The 21208-nt window shown below is 36.3% G+C and overlaps 1 protein-coding gene across 1 annotated transcript in view; it reads left to right on the forward strand.

Annotated features, from left to right (window-relative positions):
- DNAJC3 (DnaJ heat shock protein family (Hsp40) member C3) overlaps nt 1-21208 on the forward strand; it is a 64873-nt gene that overhangs the window by 14546 nt on the left and 29119 nt on the right. Inside the window, exons 2-4 of the mRNA XM_019737175.2 lie at nt 4660-4770; nt 12328-12452; nt 19483-19557. Coding sequence (XP_019592734.1) covers nt 4660-4770; nt 12328-12452; nt 19483-19557 — 311 coding nt within the window. The remainder of the gene's footprint in view (nt 1-4659; nt 4771-12327; nt 12453-19482; nt 19558-21208) is intronic.

Raw genomic sequence — 21208 nt, forward strand, 5'->3', positions numbered from 1 at the left:
TGTGAGGATTGACTATATACAAATAAACTCGTGTATAAAAGCCAGGAGAAAATATGCAGCCACTACGGTCCTTGTGTCTGGTCACGAGGTCGTAGTTGGTACCTACGGTTTCCTTCTCCAGCTCCCTGTTCCATACTGCTGCCCTCAGCTAGACCCTCAGTTACTCTGGCTTCTATACTGATGGTGTGACCCAAACCTTTATTCCTGAAGGTTCTGAGTGCTTAATTGTTCTGTTTTTTTGGTTGCTATAGTTTTCCTGAACCTTTAGTATTGAGCATGGAAGTACTAAGCCCATAGAGGACCCCTGGGTTCCTGATGCTGCCGCCACTGTACAGCAGCAGCCCTGTTTCTCCTTGGTAATGTGGGTCAGTTTTTCCAATTTTGTTTTGCCTGTTGGTTTTAGTGACATAATGAGTACAAAGTGGTGAGGTGGCAGTCTCATTTGCCTATTCATTGGAACCATTGTTATGTCCCCTTATGGAAACATGTCCATTTGAGGACTAAGAACTCCAAAGCATCAGAGCTCAAGTTGCCAGGAGTGGAAGCAAACATTTTGCAAGTGGATTATTAGGTGGAATAATGAGAGGAGTCACTCCCACTTCTACTTTTTGATTCTGGGCCCCATATATTCTGGCTGTGGGGGAGATAGCACCATATGATGGTCTGTCATTGAAAGTAGAACCAGTAGCCTACAAAATAGTTTTTCAGGTTTTTGTCTTCTAACTAGTGCTGCCATTCCACTTTTCAAATGGGTATGCCGCTTCCGGGTGAAGGAGAATGTTGTAAGACCAGTTAGTTCCACGGCATGAGCAAATTGCTGCACTTTCTTTGTTGTGAAATGAGTAAATGGGTTTCTTTTCTTCTTTTTTTTTTTTTTAAGAGGAATTTTATCTTTTATTTAGAAACAAAGTTTTTTTTTTTTTTCCCCCTAAGGAGGGAGCTGCTCGCAGTGGCCCATGTGGGGATCGAACAGGCAGCCTTGGGTGTTACCAGTACCATGCTGTAACCAGCTGAGCTAACCAGCTACCCTAATGAGTTTCTTGATGAGATGCAAGCTGTGTGGAAAGCCATGATGGCAAATAATGCGATTTGTGAATCTTATCAATAATGGTGCTTGTGGGAGTGCTACAGGCAAATCTATATGCTTCATTTGTGAAGGTGACCCTTTAGGGAAGAGAACCTGTATAATTCATCCGCCACCTGGCGGCAGGATTGTTCCCCCACCTACTCCCCTTCTCCCCGTGGTGCTATATTGGGAACTCAAGCTTGTTCTCTAGTGTTGGTGGATTAAGTACTGAGCAGTAGCTTTTAGTCAGATCACCTTTGGTAAGAAGTAGTCAGTTCATAGCCTCCAGCCCTGCTGCCACTGCCACTTTGTTCATGGGTCCATTGCACCAGCACTGGTGTGATGGGGAAGGAAGTTGACTGATACCACAAAGCATGTCATTTTATACCAGATTATTAAGATTCTCCTCTGTAGTGGATGCCCTTTGTGGTTGATGTGCCCATCTAGTCTGTGATGGTTAAGTGCTGCTGCTTAAGCTTCAGCTACTCCAGGATCCTGTTTTTCCTATTGAAATCAGGAAAAGCATCTCGATGGTGGCATTCCCCATAGTCATGCCTGTCTCACAAAAGGGCGTGACCACAGAGCTTTGGACAGGCTGCACGTGGTCCACTAATAAATTTCTCAGTGCGAGTAACTGGAGTGTCTGCTGGGCCCTCTCGTGAAACATAGGTGGGGAGGTTGGTGTGTAGGTCACAAATGAAAAATTCAGTCCAACTTTCCTATCTAAACCCTTGAATTCTTCCTTATTATGCTAGGGAAACTCTGGAATCGCAGCTTTATTAAATGTAGGCCCTTGTTGAGTCCAAATTTCAGTCAGTCAACCAAGTAAGTTGTTAGAGCCGCCTCCAGCTGCGTGAGCTAACACAATAAATCTGGGATCTCTAGTCCAGGAGTCGGCAAATCTTGACTGTAAAGGGTCAGATAGTAAATATTTTAGGTTTTGCGGGCCATGCAGTTTTTGTCAAAATTTCTCAACTTTGCCATTGTAGCATGAAAACAGACATAGACATTGTGTGATGAATGGGCCTGGCTGTGTTACAGTAAATTTTATTTAGTTTGCCGACCTCTGCTATTTAATAAGTGGGCACATATCAATGAGTTAGACCACATGTCGTGTTATATTTCACCTTCCTTGGTCTGACACATTTAGAATCCATTCTTACACATGTTCCGTGGGTTTCTAGTAGTTTACCATCAGTCTTGCAATCCTTTTGGTGTGTAAGCTGTTTTATTTGGTCATAGTATATACCTGTTTAGTGACATCCGGAGTGGGTAGGGTAGGTCTGACTGAGAAGGAGCTTTCCCTTTCATGGCATCCCCCAGGTAAGGTTATCCTAGGAATTTTAAGGGGAAGGCTAGTTTCTTCCTGTATGGGAAGGCAAGCTGCTCCCACTGCTAAGGGAGGTTCAGAAGGATTTGGGGGTTTAAGTTGGTTAGTTTCGTTTGGGTCCAACGAAATGTCTCCAGTTTGTTTTAGGATCCCATTGTTTACTACTAATGCATGCCCTAAATTTAAGAGAAACTTGGTGAGACTGTGAATTCACCTATTTTAATTCATCAACGCTCAAAATTAAATTTTCTGTTTTATTTTCAGTTAAATTAGCTCTGTGACTATGAACCTCAGATTGTTTTAGTGCTGCCATGGGAGCTCTCAGACCGAGACTTGAGCTGAGAGTTAGACCGAGATTATTTTCTTTGTGTCAGTGCTCCAGTGCACTGAAAAGAATCCACCCATATTCCGCTCCTTCCTGGTTAAGAGCAGCAGCCATTTGAGTTTCCAAGGCATGTGCCTCAGTTAGCACTTGATAACTATCAACCACAATTGACAGGTTGATTAATTGTGATTCCAATATCTGCTATGGATTGCTAACATTTTGTTTCTCATTGTCAAGGAGCTCAGGGCTGCACTCAAGCTCAAGGGCATGTCCAATCCAATTCTCAAATCCCGTCTTTGTGGGTCTATCTCCTGCAACCACTTCCAGTACCAGTTGGGTATAAGTCTGGGTCCATTCAGATACAGAAACCACATAGTAATTTAAAAAGAACTTTTAATATAAAGAATTGTTAAGTTATGATGGGGGAGTAGCTATAAAAATGTAAAGGGAACTCTAAAGGATATTCTAAGGCTGAGAGTCCCTCAGGAAGGGCCAACTTGGAGGGGGGACCCCCTACACTTGGCTGGGGTTCACACCTCATTGGAGAAGGTATAGCTGCAGCCTAAGTTTGCTGGTAAAAAAGTTTGCTGAGTTGCTGGGGCAAGAGCTGGTCCACAGTCGCTGGACAAGCAGGTAACAAACCTGTCAGGTATAGGTGACCTCAAGCTGATGAGCTGTGTGCAGGAGGAGTTGGGGTGCTGGTGTGGGTATGAAGTCTGGAATGCATGGTGTCCTCGTTGGCAGGCGGTGCCTGGTCAGGGCTGCCAGGTTGTTGAGGGACTGGTCCCCTGGGCATGTGGCTAGGGCTGAGGACCCCTCAATGTCTCCTCAGGTGCCCCATGCAGCAGAAGCCAGGAAAAAGTAGAGGCAGCAACGGAAACCTGGAGTTGTCCTTCCTGCAATGCCCCTTCAGTGACAGAGCGTGATGTGCTATGTAAAGAAGAAATGGTTAAAAACTCCAGTCCATGTTTTACAGCCAAGTAATGAAGGGTGAATTCCAAGCAGAGGCAGCGCACTGATTGTTGGCCTGGTCAGCCAGATCACGTTATTTCACTCGCGATTCCTCCGTAGCTCCCCATCTTACTTGGAGAGAAACCCGAGCCATGCATCGTCAGGCCCGCTCCTTCTTTGACCTCATCTTGTACTGCTCTCTCCCCTGGGGACTCTGGTACCGGTCACGGCCTCCCTGCTGTTTCTGGAACATACCTGGCATGCGCCTTACTTAGGGCCCTGGCACCTTTTCTAGGAAAGCCCTTTTCCTGGAAATCTGCATGTTGAGTTCCTCACTTCCTTCAATTAAGTCTTTGCTTAACTGTCAGCTTCTCAGTGAAGCCCACCCTTCACCACGTTATGTAATACTGAGAGCCCCAGCGCTCCTGACCCCCCTGCCATGGTTTTACTCTTTCCAAAGTACTTTTCACATGACATACTATATAATTCCCGTATTTCTTATGTCTGTTTCCTCCACCATAATGTCAGGTGCCACGAATGGTGGAGGTTTTTGTCTGTTTTGTGCACTTATCCCAAATACTTAGAACAGTACCACGTACATTGTAGATGCTCAGTAAGTACCTGAATATTATAACGGACTTGATAATATTCATTGTGGTGAGATTCTAGTTGAACAAAGCAATTCTAATTTTGTTGTCTAACATATTTTTACTACTACTGTGTTATTCAGCTTCCTTTATATTTTATAGACTGGTTACATCTTTTCATTGACTGGGTTAATATGCATATATTTTTGGTTGCTTATACTCTACAAAATTAAGCACAGTTTGTGCTTCATTTTTGCTTTCTCTAGATCACTTTTCAGCTTCTGGGACTTTTCACATCTGATAGATGTCTGAGGCAGATGATTACACTTTTAACGTTTTATTCTTTAGAATTAAATCTTGGTTCATGAAAAGTTAACTACGTTTTTAAAATTTTTTTTAGGTGCTGAATGTGGAGTAAACGCAGATGTTGAGAAACATCTTGAATTGGGCAAGAAATTACTTGCAGCTGGACAGCTAGCAGATGCTTTATCGCAGTTTCATGCTGCAGTAGGTTTGTATCTTGGAACCAAAACACTCAGTGGACATCTTAGTGAATTCTAATTAATAACTTTTCTTTGGTTAACATTTAAAATAAACATTATTCAGTGTTTAAAACATTTAGAAATATTTGCAGGATTCTGAGTGAAATAGATTAATAAAATAAATGCCTAACACTTGAATGCATAGTGTCTATCATAGAATTTTTCAGGTAACAGACTTACAACTGTAAGTACCAAGAATAATTTAAGATAATTTTGACAGAAAACTTTTCTCAAGGTAATTTTCTGCCCTCTTAAAAGATTTTACTGAGTATAATTTAATTTTCTCGATGCCTTGAGATCATCAGTTTAGTAGTTACTTTACTTCGAGGCCCTTCGGGGTTCCTGGAGTTCATTGCCTCTTCAGTGTTGGTCTAACTCCTACTACTCTTTAGGCGGTTGCTTCTTACTGCTCCTTGCTTGTGTCTGTAGCATCACCTGTCTGCAGCTTTCAATCTACTGGGACTATGAGAAACGAGATGACCACAATAAATAGGTTCTTTCTTTCAAACTAAAAATTTTCAAATTGAATTATAGTTGACATACAATATTCTGTTAGTTTCATGTATACAACATAGAGTGATTCACTTTTTTCACACATTACACATTCTGATTACAGAACAATCACCACGACTAATCTCGTCACCATACAAAGTTATTACAGTATTGATTATATTCCCTATGATGTATGAGTCTGTTACATCCCATGACTACTTACGAGTATGTTATAACTGGAAGTTTGTACCTCTTAATCCCCTTTCCTGATTTTACCTGTCATACCACCCTTCTCCTCTCTGGTAACCACCAGTTTATTCTCTGTATTTGTCAGTCTGTTTCTGTTTTGTTTGTTCATTTGCTTTGTTTTTTAGATTCCACATATAAGTGAGATCATGCGGTATTTATCTTCCTCTGTTCGACTTACTTTGCTTAGCATTACAATACCTTACGTCTATCCATGAGTCACAAATGGCCAGTTTTCATTTATTATGGCTGAGGAATATTCCATTCCGTAGAGAGAGAGAAAGAGTGTGTGTGTGTGTGTATTTCACATATAGGTATATGTGTGTATATATATATAGTGTGTATGTGTATGTAGCACATCTTTAAATAAATAGGTTCTAAGTGAGGTCTTAAAGGGTTTTCTTATGAGTTACTGCATACACTTTTGTGCTAGGACTTTTTGACATTGACTTTTCTGAGTCCTTTTAAAATTTATTTATACATTTTCACCCTCATTTGGGATGGTTAACAGTGATGAGTCAACCTGCAGGGTAATGAGGTGGTATATTTTTAATAAGATACAGTTGTGCTCACCAGAAGAATTATCATCCTTTTGTTGTAATTTACTATATAAACTAAGTTAGATTTTGGTTTGGAAATTTGTTTTTTCATGCTTTTTCTGGAACTCATTTTTATTACTGATGTTATTAGCTCTCTGGAATACTAATAGGAAACCTAGATTTTAATCTTGGTTTGCCACTTGATAATACTGTGACATTGGTCAAGTTATGCAAGAAAATGTAGGCTTAAAGAAGTTACCTGCAGATTTCTAGCAGTTTTTACTGTGCTATCCAAAAAGGAATTTTTGTGGAGGTTAGGTGAGAATAATGTATATAAAGATTTTTTTGAAAATAGGGTACAATCACATGTAAGATATATATAAATAAACCTACTTTTGGTGTCTCTGAAAATTAAGACTTCTGAAAACAGATTTGATATGTTGAAAGGTTTTTCTTAATTATGTGGAATTTCTATTAGGAAGGTTTTTTTCTTTTTAGTAATTAACTGAACCTTGGTAGTGGTAGTTAATTGGCACAACAATGTGCAAAAGTGGCTTTTCATTAGAGGCCTTTACTGTATGACCATGTTGTTACAAAGCTTGTACTTTTTCTGGTGATTTGAGCTGTCTTCAGTGCTGCAGCGTGGTAATTAAATTTTTTTCAGTTACTGTCATAGATAAAGCATGTCTTAAAAGTATATTGATTTTTCCCTGTTACCATGAGAATATTTGCAGAAACTTATACTTTCTACCTATATTAATATTTCATTATTTGCATTCTTTAATCCCACATTTAGCAGAAACATTAAGGGTTATGGCACACTGTTAAAGTAGTTTAAAACGACTGCTCGTTTTTCTTTAGCTTCAGTGCCATACAAGAATTCTTGAGTTGGCTCTTCCCCAAAACACCCAATAAAATATTACTGTCTTTACTGAAAGTGTAAATTAATAAAGCTTAAGTAAAGTAATTTATTTGTGAAATTCAGTAAAGGGAGAAAGTGAAATACTGTTGGTGCATTCAGAGTTCGAATAGCTATGTCATTTTGTTCATAATTTGGTGAGTAGCAATGATTCGCAAATGGTACACATAGCATAATTTCTGAGGAAGACCTGTGTGGTTTGAGACAGGTAACCCAGTGAGTTGGTGAGAGGCTCTAACTACCGTGTGTTAGTCCAGTTCTCCTGACTTCTAGACTAACAAGTTGGTTACTTACTGCCGTAGGTCATAGAGCTGTGTTGCTGCAGAATGTGTGCTGATCTTTTGTGGTAAAATGTCAGCCATGTTTTAACACATTGCTTTAAACTGACTACATAAAAAGTTCATTAAAAGTTTATTTATTCATAAAAATGTTTATACCTCCCAGCTTCTAAATTTTGTGATGTAATTTGTTTCTTTAACTTCTCCCTTGATTAGAAATCGATGTTACAGTATGTAATAGAATTCGGCTAGCATCATTGGAGTATCAAGGAATCATTTTTATTACAACGTGACAGCTGAAATTATTTATGGTTGTGATGCCCTTTCTTCCACTTTCATTTTTGAAAAATTACTTGGTACATTTTGAAAATTACTTGGGCATGGTTTGTTTTATGATTATATTATTACACAATGAAAGATTTGTATATTAAAACTGCATAGCACACAGTAATTGTTTCTACTTTGTGGTATAGATTTATCAGTGATTTGGTTTGCAGATTTTTTTGTCGCTGGTGTATAAATATTTTTTTGGCAGGGGTTTTAAGGTTTAGAACTGATTGGGAAATATTCTTGATCTGTTGAAAACAGTGCAATTTTAGGAATAGTGTTTATTAACACTTTTCAAATAGTCTTCTGAAACAGTTGCATCTATTTTAATGTTATGAAGTAGTCAGACACAAGTTTTGTTTAGAGATTCATCATTAGAGAAAACTGCAGTGCAGGTGTGAAGATGGCCCTGCTTCTCATTCCCACAGAATGGTCTTACGGTTCATGGGTCTGAAATGAATCTTGGGGACTGAAATCATTTCTTTGATAGACGTTATAGAAGTCTCAGGTATATCTAGCATAAATGAATATCTAAAGTGGTGGATTGAATGGTGTGCATGTCTGAAATGATAGGGTCATCTGTTTGCTTCATAAGAAAATCAGTATTACACTTACATAGTTTTGCTAAATGAAAAAACAAAATCCATGTCTACATTTATTTGTCACTTAAACATATGGTGCTTTCTTGTGACATTTAAACCTCACTTGTGAAATGGGGATGGACGTTACTATTCACATTTAGACAGAAGGAGACAGAGTGCTCTAGTGACTTTCCAAAGGTCACATTCCAGTTCAAAAGGCTGTAAACTTCTTAAGGATAGATACTGTCTTTTTGTATTATTTTAACCTCTGGTAGATGCCCAGTGGAAATTTGAATGAATGGTGGTGTAGAGTTGGGTTAGCTGAGAGCAAGAATAAAAAATTTTTGGTATATTGGCAAGGGTGGTCTTTCTGCTTCTTGCTACCACTGTTTACAACATCATTTGTATTATAATTGGCTTTCTGATGTGTTTTCTCCAGCAGTAGTTGTATTTTTTTATTAGGGCTAATTTTCTCATATTTGAATTATTTGACAGTTTTAGGATTAGTCTTTAAATCCCTTTTTCACGTTAAATTTCTAATATAGTATAACAATTTGAATGACCTGTTTTCAAATGAAATAGAGTATATGTAGGTTTGCAAGTAATTTAAATGATGAACTGTATTGTATGTTGAATGGATAATAGGAAAAGTGGTTGTTTTCAAGGATATCAAATCTTATGGGAAATGAAGCATGAATTTCTTAAACCAGGCCTTGTTTAGTTGCTGTTTTGTGTACAATGATGTGAGAAGGGACACTAGTTTTAGGAACTGTTGGTGTTTTAAGATGAAGAGTTAGGGAAGGCTATTCTGTTTTGCCATTCAAGTGACCCTATACCACTAAGCAAATTGGTCCTTGATTCATGGTTGTGCCATTGCCATTTGATTCCTTGTTTTTGTAGGTTCAGTGTTATAAATTGAAATTGGGGTTCCAGTTTCATCTCATATCTTAAAAATACCTAAAAACTGACTAGTAAAACAAGTGAAAGTAGATATCCCAGAAATATTTCATAGAGACATTTAAAATATGTGTATAATCAGATACTTAATGCAAAAGCTATGTCATACTTAATTATCTTTGGAGGTTTTTCTGCACAGACTGAAATGGTCAGGTTTTTTCCAAATAGAAGTTCAGTGCAATTTTTGCTTAAGGTACTTTCTTGATAAAATAAAATGCCCAAAGCTAGCAATAAGCATTCTTCTTTTCTTGAATGAACTTCATACAGAGTTCAAAATGAGCAACATCTGTTTTTGGAAAAGTCATTGCTAATTTCATGTGGGAGAATAATCTGAATTCCCTGGTGAGGCACGTCTGTTTAAGAGCCACTTTTGTGCTGACTTGTTTGGGTCCCTTGCTTGTCCCAGCCAGACGTCAGTGTTGATGCTGAGGTGGGAGTGTCCTTTGTTGCAGTGACCAGGAATTTTTTTTCCATTTCCTTTCATTTCAGTACCTGTGGCCAGGTGCTATGGAGACACAAAAATTCACTCAAGGAATGTATTTTCTCTAGACTGAAGTGTGTATATAAATAACTGATACTGGAGGGATTTGATAAGTGTTAGGTGCAAGAAGATATATAATAGAATGTTACAGAAATTGAGGAAATGGGAAGTTTATTTTCACATGTGTAATCAATAAGTCATTTGCACTGTGCCTCAAACATTGAGTAGGATTTGGACATATAAGGTGATGGTTGTGGTAAAAACACCAGGCCTTAAATCATATTATTTCTAGTATTTCTTATTCTTTGCTTAGTGTAAGTAAGTCATGGAGAACTTAAATTTTCTTTTTTAAATTAATGAATATAAAAGTAGTCCATGTTCATTGTGAAACATTTTGGAGTATATGAACAGTATAAAGAAGAAAATCCATCTCTGCTCAGATAGTGAATTTCCTTTTACTTTCAGAGGCAGTCACTTAAGTTTCAGTAATGCTTAGGTATCAAATCATTCTTATGACCAGTTACGCTGACTAGACCCATATATTTTCTATGTATTGCATGTTCTAAATTGAATATAAACGGAACCTAAAAATGTTCTATATCAGTGTGCTCTAAATATAATTACTTTATTATTTCTTCAAGCTAATTACAATATTTTGTAGGAAACAACCTATACAAAGTCTACTGACTTTGCTCTTCTTTCCTTGCCTTCCAAAGAAAGTTGATCGGGAAAGAAATTTCATTGATGCTTAGCTGGGAGTATATATGGATTTTGTTTGTTTTTGTTTTAGGTTTAAGAAAATCAAGATTTTTTAAAATTGTTAAAATGCCTAATTTTTATTTTTTCAAAGATATTGCAATAAAATATTTAGTACAATTTAATATATATACAAAATTTACCATTTTAACCATTTTTAAACATATAGTTCAGTGGCATTAAGTGCGTTCACATTGTTGTACACTCATTACCACCATCCATATCCAGAACTTTTTCATCCTCCCAAACTGAAACTATGGTCCCATTAAATAGTTGTTCTTCGTTTCTGGTCCCCCAGCCTCTGATGACCACCATTCTGATTTCTGTCTCTGTAACATTGATTACTCTAGGTACCTTGTAGAAGTACAAATATTGTCCTTTGTGCCTGGCTAATTATTTCCCTTAGATAATGTCTTCAAGTTTCATCTGTGTTGAAGCATGTATCAGAATTTCATTCCTTTTTAAGGCTAAATAACATTCCATTGTATGTATATACCACATTTGTTTATTAATTCCTCCACCTGTGGACATTTGGATTGTTTCCATCTTTGGGCTGTTGTGAATAATGCTGCTACAAACAAGGGTGTATTAAACAGAATAATAATATTCTGTTTAAACTTTGCTTTCAATTCTTTTGGGTATATACCCAGAAGTGGTATTGGTGGTTCATATGGTAATTCTATGTTTAATTTTTGAGGGACCTTTCCATAGCAGCTGCACCATTTTACATTCCTTCCATCAGTGCAGAAGGGCTCCAGTTTCTCCACATCCTCACCAGTACTTTTCCCTCCCTCCTTCCCTTCCTTTCTTTATTCTAGTGGGTGTGAAGTGGTATCTCAATGTGGTTTTCATTTGCACTTCCCTAATGATTAGTGATGTTAAGCCTCTTTTCATGTGCTTATTGGCCATTTGTATATCTTCTTTCATGTATGGTTTTCTCTCCCTCCTGCCCAGCATTCCCCCAGCAGTACTTCAGGTAGTTTTCAGTACCATTAACTGCTCAAAACCGTAATTTTGAATAATTATATACCATCCTGCCATGTAGAAAAAAGCATTGTAATGTTTTTCAAATGATAGGACTTGCAAATGATAGAAATTTTAGTAGTAAATTGTGTAATGATGAACGTGTGTGAATAGATACTTATTTTTTAAAGGTAGATGACTAGATTTGGTCAAGATCATTTTTAACACACACACACACACACACACACACACACAAATTTCAAAGTTGCTTTCTGGAAGGATTGTTCAGCATGAGGTTTGCTTCTAATTGAATTCACTCCTTCCCCCACTTTGTAGGTGCTGAGTAGAGTGGAATTAGCTCAGAAATCTAACTCATCCATCTGATTTCCTTTTTTCAGATATTAACTTCACTAGTCTTGCTTTCTAGTCTCACTCTCATTTCCGTTCTCATTCTTTGTCCTAAGATCTGTACTTCTCTTCTTCACTGCCTTTTTAGTTAGAATTTGAGGGATCAGATATTGCACATTCAATATATCAGTTTAATTGGAAGTCTATAGTTTTCTAAAATCCTGTGAATAAATCCACATTCTCCATCACTATTTCACTTAAGAAAATTTCAGTTAAAAAGTTAGGAGTTGAATATAGTTAGCATTTCAGACCAGAGGTTGGAGAACTTTTTCTTAAATGGCCAGTATAGTAAATATTTTAGGCTCTGTTTCATATTTTTGTATTTTTTTGAAAACTTTAAAAATGTAAAAAACATTCTTAACTTGAAGTGTGTGGGTTAGATTTGGTGCAGAGGCTACAGTTTGCTAATCCCTGTTCTGGATTGCTTTGCAGTGATTTTGCTAGGCAATATGACCCATTATTGATGAAGAAATTCTTTTGATGCCTTTCATAATAGAATTGAAAACTCTGATATTGTTCAGGTGTTGTTTTTTTAAAAATAAATTACTGAGAGCTAATATTTATTATTTTAATTTTCAGATGGTGACCCAGATAACTATGTTGCTTACTATCGGAGAGCTACTGTCTTTTTAGCTATGGGCAAATCAAAGGCAGCACTTCCTGATTTAACTAAAGTGATTGAATTGAAGATGGATTTCACTGCAGTAAGTGCACTTAAATTTTCTTTAAAGGAGAATTTAAGGGAACTTGGAGGAGGTAATTTGTTTCTTAAGGTGAGGACTAGCTGGAGGATATAGAAAGCCGTTGAGATGTAGTAGACTGGACAACAAGAGACCTCCAAAGTCCCTGGAATCAAAGGTCTGTGTGAGGGAGTAACAGTGGGCCCATTAGATGATTGTTAGAAGCGTGGCAGTGATGTTCCCTTTGTCGTTTAGAAAGACCTCTGTGTGGAGGATGGATTGTAGGGCAAGATGTGAGGCTGAGAAATGAGCTGACTAAGAAGCTGTTGTATTAAGAGGCTGTCAGGTGACTGACGACAGTTTCAATTAGGTTGTGACAGGAAGAATAAAGAAGAGGGCATAGTAGTTCAACTAAGCAGTGGTTTGTGGTGTGGATACAATGCTAAATTAGAGTTCTTCCCTGGAACTAACACACAAGCTTAAGAAGTGGAGGAATTTAGTCTTATGGGATATCCTGATGATTGTCAGGTCAGTGTAATGGCTTAAAATAATAGGACCAATTAGATGGTTTCAAAATTGATTTGGTAACTCATGTATTGTTTATATCCTGCCATATTCCAAAAATAATTTGATATAAGTAATTAGATATAGATTAACGTTTGATTTGCAATATTACTATATTTTAAGATGGAATTCCCAAGTATCAAATTTTTCTTTAGTCTGTTACTTTACCCAGCTAAGCACAAAGGTTAAGTAGCTCATTTTCCTGGTATTATAGTAACTATTAGCTGTTGAAGTACATTTAATATTGCTTTTTATTTGTATTGATTCATTTAACAGAGGATTAGGGAAATTTTATGTATCATAAAAGTAATATGTAAGTTTTAGTAGAATATCGATGTGGTTTCTGTCTTTTAAAATTAAAAAATTTTTTTTCAGTTACAGTTGACATACAATATTATATTCATTTCAGGTGTATAACAGTGATTAGACATTTATATAGCTTACTAAGCGATCACCCTGATAAGTCTAGTACCCATCTGACACTATACATAATTGTTACAATATTACTGACTATTCCCTGTGCTGTACTTTTCATCCTTATGACTATTTTTATAACTAGCAATTTGTACTTCGTAATACCTTTCACATTTTTCAACCTTCCCGGCAACACCTTCCCATCTGACAACCATTAATTTGTTCTCTGTATTTATGAGTTTGTTTCTCTTTTGTTTGTTCATTTATTTTGTGTTTTAGATTCACATATAAGTAAAATCATATGGTGTTTGTCTTTTTTCTGACTTATTTCACTTAGCATAATACACTCTAGGTCCAACCGTGTTGTCACAGATGTCAAGATTTTATTCTTTTTTTATGGCTAGGTAATAATACAATGTATGTATAAGCACAAATCTTCTTTATTCATTTGTCCATCTGTGGACACTTAGGTTGTTTCCATATCTTGGCTACTGTAAATAATGCTGCAGTGAACATAAGGGTTGATATAGGTTTTCGAAATAGTATTTTGGATTTCTCTGGATAAATACCAGAAGTATAATTGCTGGGTCAAATGGTAGTTCTATTTTTAATTTTTTTTTTTTTTTTTTTTAAAGATTTTATTGGGGAAGGGAAACAGGAGTTTATTGGGGAACAGTGTGTACTTCCAGGACTTTTTTCCAAGTCAAGTTGTTGTCCTTTCACTCTTAGTTGTGGAGGGTGCCATTCAGCTTCAAGTTGTTGTCCTTTCAGTCATAGTTGTGGAGGGCGCAGCTCAGCTCCAGGTCTAGTTGCCATTGCTAGTTGCAGGGGCCACAGCCCACCATCCCGTGCAGGAGTCAAACTGGCAACCTTGTGGTTGAGAGGACGCACAACCAACTGAGCCATCTGGGAGCTCAGCAGCAGCTCAGCTCAAGGTGCCGTGTTCAATCTTAGTTGCAGGGGGCGCTGCCCACCATCCCTTGCAGGACTTGAGGAATTGAACTGACAACCTTGTGGTTGAGAGCCCACTGGCCCATGTGGGAATTGAACCATCAGCCTTCGGAGTTAGGAGCATGGAGCTCTAACTGCCTGAGCCACCCAGCCGGCCCCTATTTTTAATTTTTTGAGGAACCTCCATACTGTTTTCCATAGTGGCTGCACCACTTTACCATCCCACTAATAGTGCATATCCTTGTTGATTTTTGATGGTGGCCATTCTGATAGGTATGGTTTTAATTTGCATTTCCCTGATGATTTTGTGATATTGAGCATCTTTTCATATGTCTGCTGGCCATCTGTATGTCCTCTTTGGAAAACTGTCTATTCAGATCCTCTGCCCTTATTTTTAATAGGATTACTTGTTTTTTTGGTGTTGTTTGAGTTCCTTGTATATTTTGGATATTAACTCCTTATTGGATGTGTCACTGGCGAATATCTTCTCCCATTCAGTAGGTTCTTTTTTGTTTTGTTGATGGCTTCCTTCACTGTACAAAAACTTCTTAAGTTTTATGTACTCCATTTTATTTTTTCTTTTGTTTCTCTTGCCTGAAGAGACATATCCAAGAAAATATCGCTGAGAGTCAAAGAGTTTACTGTATTTTCTTCTAGGAGTTTTATGGTTTTAGGTCTTACACTTCAGTCTTTAATCTATTTTGAGTTTATTTTTATATATGGTTTAAGAAAGTGGACTAATTTCATTTTTTGCATGTATCTGTCCAATTCTCCCAAAACCATTTATTGAAGAGACTGTTGTTACCCCAGTGTATATTCTTGTCTTCTTTGTCATAAGTTAGTTTACTATAGAGGTGTAGGTTTATTTCTGGGCTCTCTATTCTGTTCCATTGATCTTTGTGTCTTTTTTTTATGCCAGTGCCATGCTGTTTTGATTACTATAGACTTGTAGTATAGTTTGACATCAGGTAGTGTAATACCTCTAATTTTGTTCTTTCTCAAGACTGCTTTGGCTATTTGAGGTCTTTTGTGTTTCCATATAAATTATAGGCTTATTTGTTCCACTTCTATGGAAAAAATGCCACTGATATTGATAGGGATTGCATTGAGTCTGTAGATTGCTTTGAGTAGGATGGACATTTTTATGTATTTATTTATTTTTGTTGTTTTTTTTTCCAATAAAGCAGTTATAAAAATTTTATTTAAAATTCTTTTTTGTTTTAGACATCTACACATTTATATTTGTTCTTAATAAAGTAACCCATAAAATGTCAATATATGTCTCCTGAGAAACACTGACTTTCTTTGTATATGAAACATAATTTGTTACATTTTATTATATATTTTTTACTTAGACGTTTATCATTTATATCCCTCACACTGTGTGAACCCCCCTCCCCCCATCCACTATCCCCCTGACAACGCACAGAGCCATTACATTTCCACTGTCTCTATTCCTAATGCTGTACTCCGCTTCTTGTAAGTATATACATACATATATATACATATACATACGTGTGTGTGTGTATATATATATGTGTGTGTATATATATATATATATATATATATATATATATATATATATAATTATAGTTGGCATTCATTATTGTTCAGCTTCAGCTTCAGGTGTACAGTGCAGTGATCAGGCATCTACATCATCCCTGAGGTGGTCTCTCAATGGGAGTGTCCATCGGATACCCTACAAAATCTTTACAACATTATTGGTTACATTCCCCAAATTAATTTTCAAACCCCCATGACCATCTTGTGGTTACCGACTATTTTTCAAAACCTCTCACCTTCCCCTTATCCCCACTCCCCCGCCCCTCTAGCAACCCTCTGTTTTTCCTCCATGTTTCCAAAACTGTCTCTGATTATGTCATTCACTTATTCTTTTCTTTAGATTCCACATATAAGTGAGATCATATGGTATTTGTCTTTCTCTGTCTGACTTATTTCACTTAACATAATGTTCTCTAGGTCCATCCACGTCCATGTTGTTGCAAATGATAAGATTTCTTTCTTTATGGCTGCGTAATACTCCATTGTATAAATGTACCACAGTTTCTTAATCCAGTTATCTACCAGTGGGCATTTCGGTTGTTTCCTTGTCTTGGCTATTGTATATAGTGCTGCAATAAACATAGGAGTGCATAAAGATTTTTGAATTAGAGTTTTGGATTTCTCCGAATAGATACCTAGGAGTGGAATTGCTGGATCATAAGGTAGTTCCATTTTCAGATTTTTGAGATACCTCCATACTGTTTTTCTTAGTGGCTGCACCAATCTCCAATCCCACCAACAGTGCACAAGCGTTCCCTTTTCTCCACATCCTCGCCAGCACTTGTTGTTTGTTGATTTATTGATGATAGCCATTTTGACTGGGGTGAGGTGGTGTCTCAGTGTGGTTTTTATTTGCATTTCTCTGATGGTTAGTGAGGTTGAGCATTTCTTCATATATCTGTTTGCCATCTGTATGTCCTTTTTAGAAAAATGTCTATTCATGTCCTCTGCCCATTTTTTAATTGTGTTGTTTGTTTTTTGGAGTTGAGTTGAGTGAGTTGTTTATAAATTTGTGATATTAACCCCTTATCAGATATATCATTGGCAAATATCTTTCCCATTCAGTAGGATCCCTTTTTGTTTTATTGGTGGTTTCCTTTGCTGTGAAAAAACTTTTTAGTTTGATGTAATCCCACATGTTTATTTTTTCTCTTACTTCACTCGCGCAAGGGGATATATCAGTAAAAATCTTACTCCGGGTAATGTCTGTGAAGTTTCTTCCTATATTTTCTTCTAGGAATTTTATGTTTTCAGATCTTACATTTAAGTCTTTAAGCCATTTTGAATTTATTTCTGTATATGGTGTAAGGAGGTGGTCCAGGTTCATTTTTTTTGCATGTATCTGTCTAGGTTTCCCAGCACCATTTATTGAATAGACTGTCTTTACCGCACCGTACATTCTTGCTTCCATTGTCATAGATTAAACGGCCATACAGGCATGGATTTATTTATTTATTTATTTATTTATCATCTGTAACAGGTTTATTGAGACATACTTCACTTACCAAACAATTGATCCACTTACAGTGCACAATTCAATGCTGTTTTTAGCATGTTCACAGGATTCTGCAACCATCACCACAATCAGTCATTTGAGAACACTTTTGTAACACCTCTTACCCATCAGGAATCGATCCCCATGCATAATCCTTTTTCCCCACTTATTTCTTCCTGGGAAATTAGTTCCACAAAACCACAACTTTTGATTTGTCTTAGTAAATAAACATTATTATTTTTTACTCAGTGAGGGCTGCTCCCTGGCTTTATAATTCAGAGTTTTAGCGACTGATATGCTTCGTGAGTTCAAATCAGGCATGGATTTGTTTCTGGACTCTCTATTCTGTTCCATTGATCTATGTGTCTGTTTTTATGCTGTTTTGATTACTATAGCCTTGTAATATAATTTGATGTCAGGTATTGTTATACCTCCCACTTTGTTCTTATTTCTCAAGTTGCTGAGGCTATCTGGGGTCTTTTATGGTCCCATATAAATTTTAGGATTATATGTTCTATTTCTGTGAAAAATGTCATTGGTAGTTTGATAGGAATTGCGTTGAATATGTATATTGCCTTAGGCAGTATGGACATTTTAAGTATATTAATTCTTCCTATCCATGAACATGGTATGTGTTTCCATCTATTTGTATCTTCTTTCATTTCTTTCTTCAGTGTCTTATAATTTTCTGAGTATAGATCTTTTACTTCTTTGGTTAAATTTATTCCTAGGTATTTTATAGTCTTTGAAGCAATTGTAAATGGATTGCTTTTTAAATTTCTCCTTCTAATGTTTTATTATTGGTATATACAAATGCACTGATTTCTGAATATTAATTTTGTATCCTGCTATTTTACTAAATTCATCTATCAGCTCTAATAGTTTCTTGGTGGAGTCTTTAGCGTTCTCTATATATAGTATCGTGTCATCTGCATATAATGACAGTTTTACTTCCTCCTTACTGATTTGGATGCCTTTTATTTCTTTTTCTTGTCTGATTGCTGTGGCTAGAAATTCCAGCACTACGTTGAATAGAAGTGGAGAAAGTGGGCAACCTTGCCTTGTTCCTGGTCTTAAGGGGAATGGTTTTAGCTTTTCCCCATTGAGTATGATGTTAGCTGTGGGTTTATCATATATGGCCTTTATTATGTTGAGATATGATCCCTCTATTCCCTCTTTCTTAAGGGTGTTTATCATAAATGGCTGCTGGATTTTATCAAATGCTTTTTCTGCATCTACTGATATAATCATGTGATTTTTATTTTTAATTTTGTTGATGTGGTGTATCACATTAATTGATTTGTGGATGTTGAACCACCCTTGCATACCAGGGATGAATCCCACTTGATCATGGTGTATGCTCTTTTTAATGTATTGTTGAATTCTGTTTGCTAATATTTTGTTGAGGATTTTTGCATCTATATTCATTAGAGATATCGGCCTGTAGTTTTCTTTTATTGTGGTGTCTTTGTCTGATTTTGGGATCACCCTGCTCCCATTAGCTGTCATCCCCATTTCTGCCCCAATCCTTGGCAAGCTTTTATTTTTCTGTCTCTACGGATTTGCCTATTTTTGATATTACACGTAAATGGAATACAATATGTAGCCTTTCATGTCTGACTTCTTAGACTGAACATAGTATTTTCAAGGTTCAACCATGTTGTAGTATGTATCAGTACTTCATCTTATGGCTGAATAATATTCCATTGTATGGGTATAGCACATTTATCAATATATCATACTGGTTTATTAGTTGATATGAATTTGGGTTGTTTACACTTTTTGGCTATTGCTATGAACATTCATGTATCAGATTTTGTGTGGACACATATTTTCAATTTTTTGGGGTATGGCAGAATGTATTTTTAAGGAAGCATACTTGAACAAAAACTATGCACATTCATTGGTGCCAGGAATCAGTCTTAGAAAGCCAAGTCAAATGGGCATTGGAAAGATAAATATTTCATTAATACTTCATTTGCTTATTTAGTTTTATTCTTTGTGTTTAAAGAAAATTTAGAAATGCATAGTAGTACTCAGAGCACCCTTTTGTTTTGTTTTTTCTAGGCAAGATTACAGAGAGGTCACTTATTACTCAAACAAGGAAAACTTGATGAAGCAGAAGATGACTTTAAAAAAGTGGTAAGTTCAGTTTGCATTTGACTCTATGAACATATTATTTTGAGTGAACATACTAGATTTATATTTTATTGAAAGATATTTAATAATAATTTTATAGCAAAAAGGGAAAAGCACTTGATTTGTGTATGTAAGAGTCATAATTCCTGAATTAGTATGTAGTGGCTGACATCAAAGAATCACTGTAACAGATTGAATGTAGTGTATCGAATAAATATATAATCCTAACTCAGTTTACATAGCTCATATGCTCTGTTTTGTCTTTTATGAGAATCTAGAGATATCACCTGAGCTATTCTAAAAGTCCTCTAAGTAGCTGGGGAAACCCTTTATCTGATTTGAAAGGAGTAATGAAACAAATTCTTAAAAGGAAATTTTGCGATTATCCATATGGCTACTTTACAAAGCGTGAAGTGTTTTGGCTTTGTTGGGGGAATGTTACAGGCTTTGTCACAATACTCAGTAAATATGCAGACAAGTCCTAAAAACATTAGACTTAATTGTATTGCATTGGAAGCTGTCTCATGGTCTCAATAACATTGCATGTCATTTTATGTTTATCTAATCTTTCTTGCTACTTGGGATTCTCCTATGAGAATGTGCATCTATATTCAATGGTATTTTATTTTTAATTGAGATAATTGTAGATTCCCATGAAATTGTAATTAATAATACAGAGAGATCCTCTGTACCTTTTACCTAATACCCAGTTCCCCGCAATGATAATGTCTTGTAAAACTGTAGTACAATATTGCAACCAGGATATTGACATTGCTACAATCTACCAGTGTATTCAGGTTTCATAGCATTCATTTCTTTGTGTGTACTTAATTCCATACACTTTTTCTTGTATCACCACAGTCAAGATACTGAACAGTTTATTGCTACAAGGCTGTCCCTTCTGTTGCCCTTTTATAACCACACCTTTTCCTTTCATAGTCCTTCGGCCCCTTATCCATAACTCCTAGCAACCACTAATTTGTTATTCATTTCTTAAATTTTGATATTTCTAAAATGTTGTATATATGGCCTCAAATATATGTAACCTTTTGGAAATGACTTTTCTCAGCACATTGCCTGGAGATTCATCCAGATTGTTGCTTATATCACTTAGCTTGTTTTAACTGCTAAGTATTCCATAGTAGGTGTATGACACATTTTATTTATCCATTCATCCGTTGGTGGGTATTTGGGTTGTTTCCATTTTTTGGCTATTACAAATAAAACTGCTAATGAATATTCTCATACAAGTTTTAGTGTGAGCATAACTTTTCATTTTCCTGGGATAAATGCCCAGGAGTGCAGTTTCTGGGTTGTATGGTAATTATGTGTTTAGGTTTTATAAGAAACTATCGAATTGCTTCGCAGAGTGCTGGAGCCATTGTAGGTTCCTCTGCATCCTTGCTATAATAGTATTTGGTATTGTCATTATTTTGTATTTTAGCCATTCTGAGAGGTGTGTAAGTGATAGCTCATCATTGTATTAATTTACATTTCTTTAATGTGCGTATTTGTCATCTGTAAATCCTTTTTGGTGTAATGTATGTTTTTTGCCCATGTTCTAATTAGATTGTTTGCTCTTTGATTATTGTGTTTTGGAAGTTCTTTATTTATTTTTAGACATTTTCACCTATGTGGTTTGCAAGTATTTTCT

Source organism: Rhinolophus sinicus, linkage group LG04 (assembly GCF_036562045.2).
Source record: "Rhinolophus sinicus isolate RSC01 linkage group LG04, ASM3656204v1, whole genome shotgun sequence".
NCBI classification, from domain to species: domain Eukaryota; kingdom Metazoa; phylum Chordata; class Mammalia; order Chiroptera; family Rhinolophidae; genus Rhinolophus; species Rhinolophus sinicus.